General features: G+C 39.2%; 1 protein-coding gene across 1 annotated transcript; it reads left to right on the forward strand.

Annotated features, from left to right (window-relative positions):
• Positions 1–6,578: 6,578 nt before the first annotated feature.
• On the forward strand, positions 6,579–9,545 carry EFNB2 (ephrin-B2; the record flags this gene model as incomplete). The annotated part of the gene is given in 3 exon segments (XM_010076936.1): positions 6,579–6,678; positions 7,438–7,551; positions 9,132–9,545. Coding segments are annotated over 3 exon segments (597 nt in total), but the record flags the coding sequence as incomplete, so codon positions are not given.
• Positions 9,546–13,913: the final 4,368 nt, after the last annotated feature.

Below are 13,913 nucleotides of genomic sequence, written 5' to 3' on the forward strand. Positions count from 1 at the left end.
ACCTTTATGATTCTATGATTCTATGATACGAAAGTGATTTGAGAATTTTATGGGGAATTATATAAAGACCCCTATATCGTGGGTCTTGTCCAAGTACCACAAGTCACGCTGTTCAAATTTGGACAAGATACATTTTACAACAGTGGTTAGAAAAGTGAATCACAAAGTTTCACTGCAGAGCCTTTGCCTTCTTCCAGGCAAGAAGAGGCCTGTTTTTTATTTACTTCATTTTGTTCTGGTTTTAGCTTGACTGGTGAGGGCATTGCTGCTTACTTGCTGTGCAGAATATAATTTATGAATCCTGTTTAGATAGAAATCCTGAGACATACAATATAAAACTTAATTTAAAAAACAACAAGGATGAGAAGTGGAAAAGAAGGGAGTATTCTGTTGCTTTCCTTCACATACAAGCTTTGCCTCGTTTGTGGATAGAAGGAGAAAAGGCTGGCTTCGAGAGTATCTATAAACACTCCATAAGCTTTAGTTTAAGAAAAAAATCTATCCGAATTTGAAGAAATATGTGGAATAAGATTGAGAGAATTAGAGTTTCTGAATAGTCTCAAGGTTGAGAAACTCCTAAAAATTCTGCTGCCACCTTGACTTCGTAAGTAGGGCAAATTAAAAAAACAGACATGTTTGTTAGGAAAAAGCAAATTTATTGGTAAACCATTTTCATACAGTTTTCCTGACTGTCTCAGTGTCCTATGTTGTATTAATTGAGCAAACTTTCTTTGTCTCTATAAGATCAGTAGAAAAGGTAGGATGTGATTTTATTGTTAAAGCACAAGGAGTTAAACAGAGGTCTTCAGTCTGTAGGTGGAAACAGAGGCAACACCTTGACAGTACTCCATGCAACTATTCTTAACGCATTTAAATTTTACCACTTGTGGTCCAGGTTTGGGACCACTGAGAGTTAAATTTTGGAAGACAATTTCATTTTTTAAAAAAGTGAAGGTTTCAGTCTAGTTTTTTGTCACTGCAAGCAAGGGTAAAGTGTTAATTGCTAGTAGTTGAAATTAGCATATTTATCTTCTCTCTAAACTTTCTGCAGATTGACCAATGTAGTGTTTGTCAAGTTACCTGTTCTTTGGTGAGTGGCCTGAGCAACTTTTTTTGTTGTTTCAGATCCACTCAGATCTGGCATTGCTAACAAGTGGGGGTGAAAAAAGGAGAATTTAATTCAATTTAATTAAAAAAACTATTACCTCAGCTGCCTTGTTCTTCATTCCTGGCTGGTCTAGAAACAACCTCCATGTTGTGATCTGTGATTTGTGGTTTCGCAGTGTGTGATTTCTGGTGTTCTTAAACCTGTCCCATAAATTTAGATAATTTATGGGAAAGAATAATTATTTATTCAGTGCCTTACTAAGAAAATCATTAAAAGGGCCAAAAGCAGATGAAAGGAGTCAGAGCACAAACACACAATGCCTGTCCAAAACACTGTTCTATTACTTAATAAAATAAAAAACCTTCAAAAGCTTTACATGTACTTAGTAATCCTGTGAGTGCATAGGAGATCAAGTGCAGCTTTGCTTTAAGAATAACTTCTTACTACTGTTGGATCTAAAGCTTTCATGGATTTTTGCTGCTCTTTAGGCTTTTCCATTCCATTTCTAAGCACAGCTGGGGAACAGTGAAGATGGGTAGAGTTACTTGATTTTACTTAGCTCTGATTTTGAGAAACCTGTTTTCTGATGATGAATCCAAGCAGTATTTAAGAAAAAAAAAATAGTGACAGTACTGATCTACCCCAAAGAAACCTGTAATTCTAATTTTGCTGTTAATAGATCCACACCAGCAGCAATTAATTCTTGATGACCTCGTCAGTGATGTGTCTTTGATACATTGCCAAATGGCTTGTATCGTCCAGCACACTAAGCGGGGACAAAACCAATTTTGCCCTCACCCATCAGTTGACATCACTCATTCATTCCTATAGTCTGTGGTTTAAGGTCCATTTAGCTTTCACAGGAAAATTAAGTGTGACGATCATGATTTCTCTCTTTAGCTATGTAGTCCATTTCGTATTAAACTCTAGAAATAAATGTGTTATAAAGTTGTGTTGGTTCAAAGGATGTGACATTTAATTTGCAAGTGGGTAATGTTTTTCATAATCCTAAAACATGAAAGTATGAATAGTAATTGTGGCAGAATTAAGAGGCTGAGTTTTTTGTCTGCTGGTGTTTTCTTTTAAGTAATTGTGATGGCATTTTTTCATTTTGTAATGTGTGTTTTTAAGAGTGAAGGAAGTTGAATTTGTGTGACTGTGCCTTCATTTCTAATCTCTTTGTGAATGAAAAGCTATATACAGGCACAAATCCAGCAGCTTAATTCTCCATCTGATTAGAGCCATGTTACCAACCTGATAGGTTGAAAACAGCCAAGATCCATGCAGTGGCTTAGCCTCCTGGGAGGCAGAGTAATAACAATCAAATGAAGACATATTAAAATGTAATATTACTTCCTCTCCACGGGGACTGTGTAAGAATCATAGCCAGGAACTATTCCTGTCAGCTGACTCTGTTTCACTCACTGATTCCCTGCCTCTGCATTTATGACTAATGCATTTCGTACAATAAACAACACTTGTGAAGTTTTAAAAGCAAATAAATGTAAAACATCATACATTGATATACATGAGTTCCAGGGGTTTTTTGTTGGGTTGGTTTCATTTTTAAATAATTTATATGCTTCCAAGAAGGGAAGGCAGAGCTGGAATGAAGTCCTTTGGTCTGAATAATTTCATTTCCTATTGTGTAAGAGAGAGGATATGTTAAGGCAGTGTTTTACAAAACTGAAAATGTGTACTAGCTTTTCCGCAGTGAGTACATATCAGCAGACTCTTAACCATAATTTCATAACAAGTCAGTTTTTTCTGCAAGTTGAAAACCCAGACTTATATTCCTTATAAAATGGCAGCTGCTGTTGTATTCAAGGAATGCAGACACACAGTGTCTCTGTAGACAGAGCTCGAACCTAATTTTTGGCTGACTGCTATAAACATTGCCTATAAATTATTATGATTTTGTCAAAAAGTCTTGATAGAGATTTTAGGCCAATTATATGTGTTCATTTGTAGGTGTTGATAAATTGCTGACTGAATAATTCAGTGTGCTTTTGACTGTAATTATTAGTTTTGCAATTGATACCAGTGGAACAGGACGGGTCTCAGAAAATCAGAGGTACCTATCCATCAAAAGATTTAAAAATATTTTGCTACCTGTTTAGCAACATGGTACTTACTTTTGGTTTCCTGTGTGTTGCTGTATTAATACAAAGTGAAGTGTGGGATTCTGAGAACATTTAATACTCATGAGAAACTTTATATTAATCATTAATTATGTTTGTTAATATTTAAGTAGCATCTAGTCTTCTTAGCACAGGCCCATGTATGGTAGTTCATGTGTGAGTAGTTGCCTCTAAAATATATCCGTATTTAGACCTAAATATAAAAAAACACAAACCTGTTATTTTATAAATACATATGTGTATAAACTCAAAGGTCTAAAATTTTATCATACTAACACACTGGAGAGTAGCATTTACATTTTAGGCACAAGAAACTTGTGTTATGTTTCTGTGTTTATACCCAAAACTCCTATCACAGAGGGTTTTTTTGGAAATACTCTTTCAGTGTGAGGAGAGCTCCAGGTACAGGGTCACTTTCCTGCAGAAGTGTGAGTGCGGTGGAGGAACTTACGTGATAGCAGGTATAGTTTTAATTTGGAGATCAATATAGAAAGGCAGCGGCAAGCATTTGAGGAATATTTTGTACTGGCTCGCTTGTTTGACTTCTGCACACTAAACTGTCAAGGGGCATTAGCAGTATGAAACCGTGTTTTCTCTGATGTCCCAGATTGCTTCTTTTTCTCCATGCAGCTTTTCAGAGCTTGAAATTATGTGTTTAAAACTACCCATTTTCTTCCTGGTACACTAGGGATATGTGAGGTTGTATTTCAATAGTCTTAATGAATTCTGAAAAATAGTTTCCTCCAGTGGCCTTGGGTAATTGTCGGTTTAATTACAGGGAGAAGCTGAGATGGAAACTTTGCTTTGTCACTGAAATGCTCTTCTTTGAAAATTCCCCATTCCTTAGGACGTAGCAGTCTGTACTCTGAGCTATAACGTAGGCTTTCTGAAAACCCCTTGAAGAACTGTGGAAAAAGTGAATACTTCTGCAGATTCATTCATCTGACATCAAAGCTGTGAAAGCATTCTTTTAGCAAGCAAGTGAGGCAGATTGTGCTCGCATAGGCACACAACCAGACTCATTGTACATGTGGGCCTTCCCGTTTGGAGACTGTATTTGAAGCAATTTTTGCATTCTTTTTGCTGTCTTACTTTCTTATTCTATACTGAGGTCAGACTGCATCCTCTGCATCTCATTGAGGTCTCCTGCTCTGTGGGTTAAATGGATAGGCCTTTAAAGAATAAAAAGGCATTGATGTTCAGAAGAAGCAGCACTCTATTCAATTAAAATCAAGTAGAAGATGATTAAGGAGATGTGAGCCCCCATTGCCTCAATTAAAAAACAAATGAAGAATAGCAAAAATCGCGACACAGAGTCAGTGTTTATTAGTTGTACTTTCAGTTGATGCTCAGCTTTGGTATTTCTATTTACTGCTTTTTTTTTTCCCTTGTCCTTGTGCTGGTACGTTGGCAAATAGGTCATAAAAAACACTTTCAGCAAAGACACATTTGATTTATGTCCAGAATGGGTTCTTAGTATTGATTTTTTTTTGCTCTGGAAAAAAAAAAAAAACAACCAAAAGAAAACAAAACTATATGTCTCCATTATTTTCTGAGCCTGACAATGCAGTGGCACATTTCAGATCGACTTTTATCTTAAATTACTCACTGTGCTCTTTTATATTTTAAAAAGTCTTTCTGCAAGTTAGAAAAAAAATAAGTAGTTGCACATACGGTTGTTGTCGTGTTTTTACAGGGGGGAGGGAACAAGAGGAGGAACTGGGAGGGACCGTATGTGAGGAGAAGAGAATTTTAGGAAATAGAAAGCACAATTTGGGAAGTTTGTATGGTGGCTGTAATTCAAGTTAGTCACAAAAGAGGCAGAAGTGGAACAAAACCAAGAAGTAGATCAAAGGCTGGGAAGCAAGGTTCAGCGGTATGGGGTTTGTATCTTTATGGCTAGAGAGAAGATTAGGGCGAGAAGAATACTGCCATGGGGCTAGGAAGACATTGTGAAGGAAAAAGGGATATGTACATAGGCTGCATTTGAAAGAAAATCCCCAAGGAAGGTGAAAGAGAAGGAGCAGGAATTAAAAACATTAAAAAAAAAGATCTGAACAGTATGAAGCCCTGGTTGAATTAGGTCCGGAGCTGAAAGGAGAGGTGCAAAGGCAGGAAAGTGCTGCTTAAGCAGTCCATCAGAGCCACGACAAGCGGTGGGCTCCATCATACCCCGTTTTCTATCCGTTTTCTCCATCTGGTGGCCCCGTGCCGGCACGTGTGCATGCACCCGCTCTACGTGTGTTTTGGGTCTCGGATAAACATCTTCGAGAAATGACAGTGAAATTTCCACCCTCCCAGGACAAGGGTGATGGGAAGACCCGTGGGGCATTCCCTAAATAGGGAAGCTGGAGCACACTGTTGGTGGCTGCACTTGCTTTGCCACTGCAGCCAGGGCACACGCCAAGGTGGTCGGTGCTTGGCGCAGTCCAGAGTGATGGCAATGCCCAGGGCTGAGGATCTGCCAAATAATTTTACCAGCAGCTGTTGGGGGTTTGCAAGCAACAGCTGGCTAGGATGACATTGGCAGCACACCCCTAGACTCTATGACTCAGTGTTTTGGGTGCTCCAGGGGAGTTGTGCTTCACGCTCAGATCACAGCACGGTGTCAGCTTGCGGCGGGGTTGCGCGGTTCCAGCCAGCACCTAGATAAGTGGGGACAATATAAACACAGGGGAAAGCACCCACCTGTTTGTGTGAGCTAAAGGGTTTCGGTGAGAATAGAGCGTATTCCCTGCCGCCACCCGCCCCCGCGGAGGCTCCTCAATGCTGAGAAAAGTGAGATTGTACTTCAAAATATTAAATGGTTTTCCAGTCAGTGCAGAATCTCAGCTTTCACCTGGGTCTTTTGTATGCGTTCACTTATTCCAGCAGGAGATTTGTAATAGAGGAAGCAGGTGTAACGTGGTGATTATAACGATATTGTCGGGGAAAAGAAAAAAAGAAGGGGGGGGGTGAATTTTCAGTGCTTTGCTCCTCTGAGCCTGCCAGGGCTTCCTTTTCCGCTGACTCTGTCACCTTTTAGGAAGGTGCTGTGTTTTTGTCCAAGTCAGTCAGTCAGTCAATTGTGTGTAGAAAAAAAGGTTGCTGGGTAAACTTGAAACCTTGATAACGCATTCCTCCATTTGTATATATTGTACGGCTTACCAATGTATTCATTCCTTTGGCTTTCAACATTTCACAACTTCCCATAGGTCAGCCCCAGGAACAAGAACAGGACCCAGAAGATAGAAAGATTTTTGCTTTCAGACACTCATGTTCACATCACTTTGCCTGTTGATTTCCTGATTTTTTATTTAATTTTATTTCTTTTATTTTTCTTTTATTTTTAATCAGCAACATCAAATGGGTCTTTGGAGGGCCTGGATAACCAGGAGGGAGGGGTGTGCCAGACAAAAACCATGAAGATCCTCATGAAAGTTGGACAAGGTAAAAACCATCTGCTGTTTCATGAAATCACTTTGATCAGTCTCAGTGTCCTGTTAGTTTTCAAGCTTCTTTTAGCAGTGTAGAGCAGAGAGCCAACCGAGTCTAGTGTGGTCATTCCTCCCTTATAGTCTGAAAGCAAAGCCTATTTTCTCTTCCTCGGCTACTGACAGATTTCTACGGGAGGAAGGTTAGCGTAACAAGATCTCTTCATTGGAGAGATCCCTAGAAGGAAAGGTTGCCTGGGAGTAGTGTGTTTCAGTCATTTTTATTTTTATTTTAAAAACAAAAGCCACAACTCTGCTGTTCAAAATTGTTTAAAATACATGAAAGGAGGGAAGCTAATATTTCTATAGTTTGCTTGTTATGAGTTCGCATTACAGAGAGGTTTTTGTTCATTGTCTCTTTTCACATATAGGTAATCTATTGTGCAGGAAGAAAGAATTATTCTTCTAAGTAGAAGTTGGTTTAGTAGTCAATCAGCTTCCTCAGTTAAACTGAAATGTCATCTGCAAAGCTTTTCTTGCCAATTACAGGAGTCCCTATAGTTTCTGCAGATGGCCTCACAATTTAAACCACTGAAATAACTAATATAACCATTTTTCTTTAAAAGGAAAATTATGTACTTATATCTCCCAGACATTTGCATAAAGATCCTTCTGTTCAAAGCCATTTGTGTCGCATGGGGTACCTAGAGCTGACTTATAAGGCTCTGTACCATCCAGCGCCAAAGCTGCATGAGCTGTTTTTCTCTTCCCCCAGATCCCAACTCGGCGGGGCTGCCCCGGCACACGGATCCCACCAAGCGCCCCGAACAGGAAGCTGGCACCAATGGGAAGAGTTCCACCACCAGCCCCTTTGTGAAGGACCACTCAGGTAGGTGTGGCGGGGCTCCCGCTTGGGACGGGGTTCTTCTCCTTTGTCCCCAAACACATTTTATTTTACCATTAAAATGCCAGAAAAACTGAGATTCATACTGAGATGAAGCAAAAGCCAGTTCTGATGCTCTGGTGGGTAGTGTTTGGGAGCTGCAAGTTTTGGCAACGGCTGCTCTCTCCCCTCTTCCACTCTGCGGTAGAAGCTAATTATCTCTTGTGAGAATATCACTCATTTACAGGAAAGTTTTTGGATAGGACATTTGCTAAGCAGCTTTACGATGGTAAATGCTGCCTTGCGTTTAGTACTCTGGCAGATGAACGAGTCTTTCTGACTTTCTCTTCCCGTATAATACATTGTCAAGTGGTTCTCGACAGCCATTTATAAAGTTTATTTCAAGGCATCTATAATTAATGTCCTGATTTTTTAACTGACCATATAAAGTCTACACACAAATGGATGGTCTTTCACTAAATTTAAAGACTTATTTTTTTAAAATAATTATCTAAACAAGACAAGCAGATAAACAGATATCTTCAGGATGCATTTTAGACATTAGATGAACAAGAAAAAACCTAACTCATAAGACCCGAGGTCTCTGGAAGAAAATTCAGTGAATTGGGAATGCTACAAAGCAAAACTTGCTGACAGTTAATTCTAGGGTTCTCGAAAATGGCTGCAAGTTTTCCTTGCTAGCTCTGTCATTAGTTACTGGGCTACCATGGGTCTTTGGTATGGCAGTTGCTGGGCAGGCTTCAGGCATTTCCTGTGGAGGTTCCAGTAGGAAAAGTTCACAGTTCATTGGATGTAGCATCTGCAGCATTCTTCCACCTGTGAGTGAGCATCAGGAGAGGGAAGTTGGTTCAAATTTTCAAGTGAGAAAGTGTCAAGTGAATGCTCATTTAATTTTTGTGACAAATAATATGATAGTGTGTGATAGTCAACAGGCTGTTCAGCACGTGAGCTTTTCCTGACTACCAAATACATGGTGATGTTTTCTTTTAAGTAAATGTAAGTTAATACCAGCAGATATGCCATAGCCATTTTACCTGTCTCCCACACTGCCTCAAGCTCCTTCGTTTCATGTGCAGTCCGCGTAAAGTGGCACTAAGGACAGTTTAACGTAAATCAGTATGCAGAAGATAAAACAGCAGAAGAATGGTGTGACACTGAACAGTACCAGTTGTCCTGAGAAATGTCATTTCCCTGTGTTATTTTCCCCTCACAGTCCTATCCCACCCGTCTCTGTTGCCTGGGGCTGGCCGGCATCTGTTAAAAGATGCGGTATGCATCAAAGGCTGCCTTGTCAGTGTCAGTCCTCGCCACTGATGGATGATGATGTATGAAACAGGGTGGTTTGGGAGCAGCACAAAAGTGAGACCAACAGACACAAAGTCTTGTTTAATATTGATTGCTGACTTCGGCTGTTTGCATTTAGCTATCTAACAGGGTAATTGGTTTGTCAAAGTTTAGCTGTCAGTTAATTCTTCCAGTCTTGCTTACTCTACACTTTTTTAAGTAGCGTAAATGGGTCGCAGGATGGCAATAACTTTTGTCTGTTGTATTTCCATTCTTTCCAGGATCTAGCACAGATGGCAGTAAGGCTGGGCATTCCAGTATACTGGGTTCAGAGGTGGCCTTATTTGCAGGGATTGCATCAGGGTGCATCATTTTCATCGTCATCATCATCACTTTGGTGGTTCTTTTGTTGAAGTACCGGAGAAGACACAGGAAGCATTCCCCGCAACACACGACAACTCTCTCACTTAGTACGTTAGCCACCCCAAAACGCAGTGGCAACAACAATGGTTCTGAGCCCAGTGACATTATCATTCCTCTAAGGACTGCAGACAGTGTCTTTTGCCCCCACTATGAAAAGGTCAGCGGCGACTATGGACATCCGGTGTACATAGTTCAAGAGATGCCTCCTCAGAGTCCAGCAAACATTTATTACAAGGTCTGAGAAAGACACAATCAACTCTGCGGTACAGTTGAGTGATAGAGGAAACGCACTGGTCAAATGCTTTCTGTTGGGGTTTGTGATCACGCCTTGTGCGCTAGCATTGACTCAAGCACAGTCGGGAGAAGGTGACAGCTCTTTCTGCGGGAGCCGATGCAAGCTGGACAGCTTACCTAGTCTGTAGAATTCCTATCTCGGTGAATAAGTATTCACTAAAAGCTGGAAGACTTTTACGTAGAAGATGCCCATTCTGATTGCTGTACTCTTGTTACATTCATCATCCTCAAAGCCATGTGCTGCAGGCGTTCAGGCATGTACAAAAGCCAAGGGAAGATGGAGTGATCTGTGGATATTAATAGCTCTAGGCATCCTGGGAAGGTGCTCTAGGATGTATGAAGCTCAAAATGCAGTCTGACTTGTGTGTCTCTCAGTGCATACTGGATTTGTCACATGGACCTTGGTGTCTAAGTAAGACTTGTTAAAGTTCTCTTGCTTTTAGTCCGTCACTGTTCCATTTGTTTCTGTTATCCGAGGCTCTGCCATCCTTCACATAAGATTTCCTTTCACTCCACCTCCTGAATCACTAATGGAACATTAATGTTTGGAGGTCCGCGCTCCATCCATCTGCTACAGCAGCCTCACTCGAATGGGTCATGCATTTATAGAAATTGTGTTTGATAGTAAGGAGCCTTCCAGCCAAAAAGTTAGGCTGTCAACAAAGTCAAGAGCAGGACTGGGTGGTGGAGGGAAGGGCTGACTGCAGTTGCAATTGAATACTGCTGCCTCAAAAACAGAAGCTGGGAAGAAAAGAGAAAAAAACCAGAAACATTTAGGTAGCTCAGCACTTTGGTATGCTAAGTTTTAAGAGGCAAGTAGGACACACGATAAATAACACACGCAGTGGATTAGGGCTGCATTTGAAGGAATTCATGGTTATCAAATACCAGTGTGCAGAAAAAAAAATAGTACCTTCAATACAGTAGAACAAAGGGGTATTGTTAATAAGTGAACAAGCTTGGAGACAACAAGACAATAGCAGGCCACTGAGGATATATTAGGGCAGGGCTGTTGTGGTACTGGCAATAAAATACACAGCTTTGAAGCTGTAGCGAAAACGTAGTCTGCTTTAGATGACTTTTAAGCAGACTCAGCTGCTATACTATCACATTGTACTAAACACAGGGAAAGCATCCAAGAAAATAGTGGAGAGCCAAATCTGACCAAGATGATTATAAACCAACGGGTCAAATGAGCTGTAATTCTATCACTGGTGAAGTTGTGGGAAAAAAAAAAAACCAAATCTTTCTTATCTCTAAAAGTAAAAGAGAATTTCTTTCTGACTGAGCCTTTTGACACTTTGGTTTATTGTAGTGCTGTCCCTGCACAGTGAGTGTAGGTACTGTGATTGACACAGCCGTTCATTGGTGCTCTGTTGCAAAGTTAAAGCACATATGGCAAACCTCTTGCAGTCTGTAAGAATAAAATAAATTATGACACTGAGATTGAGAAGGATGATATGTCTTATTTATAATAGGTGTATAGAACACAAGGGATATAAAGTGAGAGTTTTTCTTTCATTCATTCTTTCTTACTTTTTTGTTTTGGTTTGCTTTTTTACTAATATATATTTTGAGATTGCACAGAACCTACACCAGAAGATGTGAAGTTCATTTGTGGCAATTTAAATAGTCTTAACTTGTCATAATTTTACATATATGTATATTGTGTGTGTGTATAAGTATATACACACATATATATGTTTATATATGCATATGTGTGCATATATATATATACACACACACACATTAAAAAAAAAAAAAAGAAACTGCTTCTGGGAAGAACATCAGCCATCCTAAAATAAGAATAGGAGCATATTTTTTTTTTTTAAAAAAGAGCATCTCATAAGAGAAAACTAGGAAATAATAAGGCCCAAAATATCACAAAATCAATGTTACTGCATCACATATTTAACAATGACAAGGTGTGCCGGCATTTATTTTCTGTGTTGTGTTTTCCCTTGCCTTACGGACTGATGTGTTCTGTAGATTTCATTGAGGTTCATAGAGGGGGGTTTCAGGTTAAAGCTTTCTCTTTAGCATGGCTATTCCCCTAAAGCTCCCACTTGGGGAGGAAATAAAAAAACTCTACTTTTATGTGTGCTATGCAAATAGACATTTCTAACATAGTCATGTTACTATGGTAACACTTTGCTTTCTGATTTGGAAAGAAAATGTAGCAACAGTATTTTGGGGTTCTCAGACCTCTCATGAGCACCTGCATTTAAAAAAAAAAAAAGAAAAAGAAAAAGAAAAAAAAATCTGTCACAGAAATAATCACTTTCTCTGTTTCCTGAACCTGAAAATGGTGTTGGGATGTTGGTCCAAAAGAGAAAAACAAAACAAAAAAAAATCCCAACCCATGGTTCTGTGGAAGGTTACCATGGTGACTAACTACAGTACATATGTAATTCTTTTCAACAACCCTTCCTTTCTGTGAATCCATCCATACAAGGTTCTCTTGTAAGTCATTAAGATTTTATTTTGGGGGAAGGGGAGGAAGGGAAGAGATGGGTTTACTGATGCTGATTTTTATTAAATCAAATCTATACTTCATCAGTTGGCTACATTCTAGTTATGTACTAAACTGTGAAAAAAAAATCAGACTAATTGCTCAAGAGCAACCTGCAACCAATTGAAAAAAAAAAATGTACTGTGCGTCTGTTTTGTGTCTGGTGCAGAATTATGACAATCTACCAACTGTTCCTTTATTTGACGTTGGTCCAGCTTTGAAAAGTTACTGTAAATGCCTTGCTTGTATGATCATCCCTAGTCACCCGACTTGGAATTTGCACCATCATGTCTAAGTGAAGATGCTGTAAATAGGTTCAGATTTACTGTATATGGATTTGGGATGTTACAGTAGCCTTATTCCCCTTTTTAAATAATAGTAAAAAAACCCACATGAAAACAAGACAAAAATGGCTTTTCTTAACCAGATTGTGTATATAGAGCAATGTTGGTTTTTTATAAAGTCTGAGCAAGATGTTTTGTATAAAATCTGAATTTTGCAATGTATTTAGCTACAGCTTGTTTAAAGGCAGTGTCATTCCCCTTTGCACTGTATTGAGGAAAAAAATGGTATAAAAGGTTGCCAAATTGCCGCATATTTGTGCTGAAATTGTGTACCATGAATATTTATTTAAGAATTTCTTTGTTCAGTTTGTAAGTAACACAGTATTATGCTTGAGTTATAAATAATTCTTTCTTTTTTAAAAAACATTTGTTTCTTTTGATTTTTTTTTTTTTCTGTTTGTTTGTTTCGTTCTGTTTTAAAAATAGCCGGTCATAAGTTTGAAATCTGCTTTAGTTCCACATTGCAATTAGTTCCCAGAAAATGAAAATTATGAAAATCACATTCCACGTCTGTTTCAAACTGAATTTGTTCTTAAAAAAATAAAATATTTTTTTCCTATGGAAACCTTGCCTTCTAAGTATTTTCTTCTTTTGTTTTGCCATTTTTTTCTTTCTTAAAAGGTAAAAATAAATAAAAAAGCCACCAAACCTGCCTCCCTCTTCGCCTCCCTACATATTTCCCTTCGTCTCTCTCTCTCCTCTCACCCATCTCTCCACTCTTGATTGCTAGTGGTTTATAGGAAAAAAAGCTCTTTGTAATACACTGACTTCTGTTAACCTCCTTCTTTCCCAGACTTTCTCTTAGGTATATCAACAGATTTAAACACATAGGGGTCCTATGCCCTTGGAAGTCAGTGAACTTCAGTCAGGTGAGGTAGCCAGGTTGCCTGGACGACCTGGGATTAGGAATGCTGAAAAGTCAAAACATCTCTGCATGATTCTTTCAGTGGGGCCATGCATCATCCTGTCCCTGCTTTACTGCACCTGAAGTTAAGGGAGATGGGGGCCAACAGGTGTGGGTGACACAAGCCTTAATGCAAGATCTGAGGTTGTGTTGCTCTCATTTTCACTAGGATAACCAAATTTCTCATTTAATAGATAATACCTTCGTTTTTTGACAAAGCCCTGTCACCTTGAAAGTGAGGCACCTTTCAGTTTGTTAACAGTGCATAAATGGCATGATCATCGGTGGAGTAACAGGTGGGAAGGTCTGCAGAGGGGAAGATGCATTTGTCACTGTAACAACAGATGCCAATTTGTCTTAAGAATTTTCACAGAAGAAAGGCAGATCTTTATTCATAGTATTGGTCATGCAATTCCCATTTGTCAAATTATTTTTCCTGAATAATAGGGGAAAAAAGACTGTATAGCAAAGGCACTATACATGTTGCAATGGCACAAGTATTCTGAAACTGGACATACAGAAAGCCCTAGAGACTGGAACAGTTAGGCTAGCATGGCTTCTTGCTGATGGAGCTTATTTTATACAT

This window comes from Pterocles gutturalis, unplaced genomic scaffold (genome assembly GCF_000699245.1).
Source record: "Pterocles gutturalis isolate BGI_N339 unplaced genomic scaffold, ASM69924v1 scaffold8908, whole genome shotgun sequence".
Classification (NCBI taxonomy): domain Eukaryota; kingdom Metazoa; phylum Chordata; class Aves; order Pterocliformes; family Pteroclidae; genus Pterocles; species Pterocles gutturalis.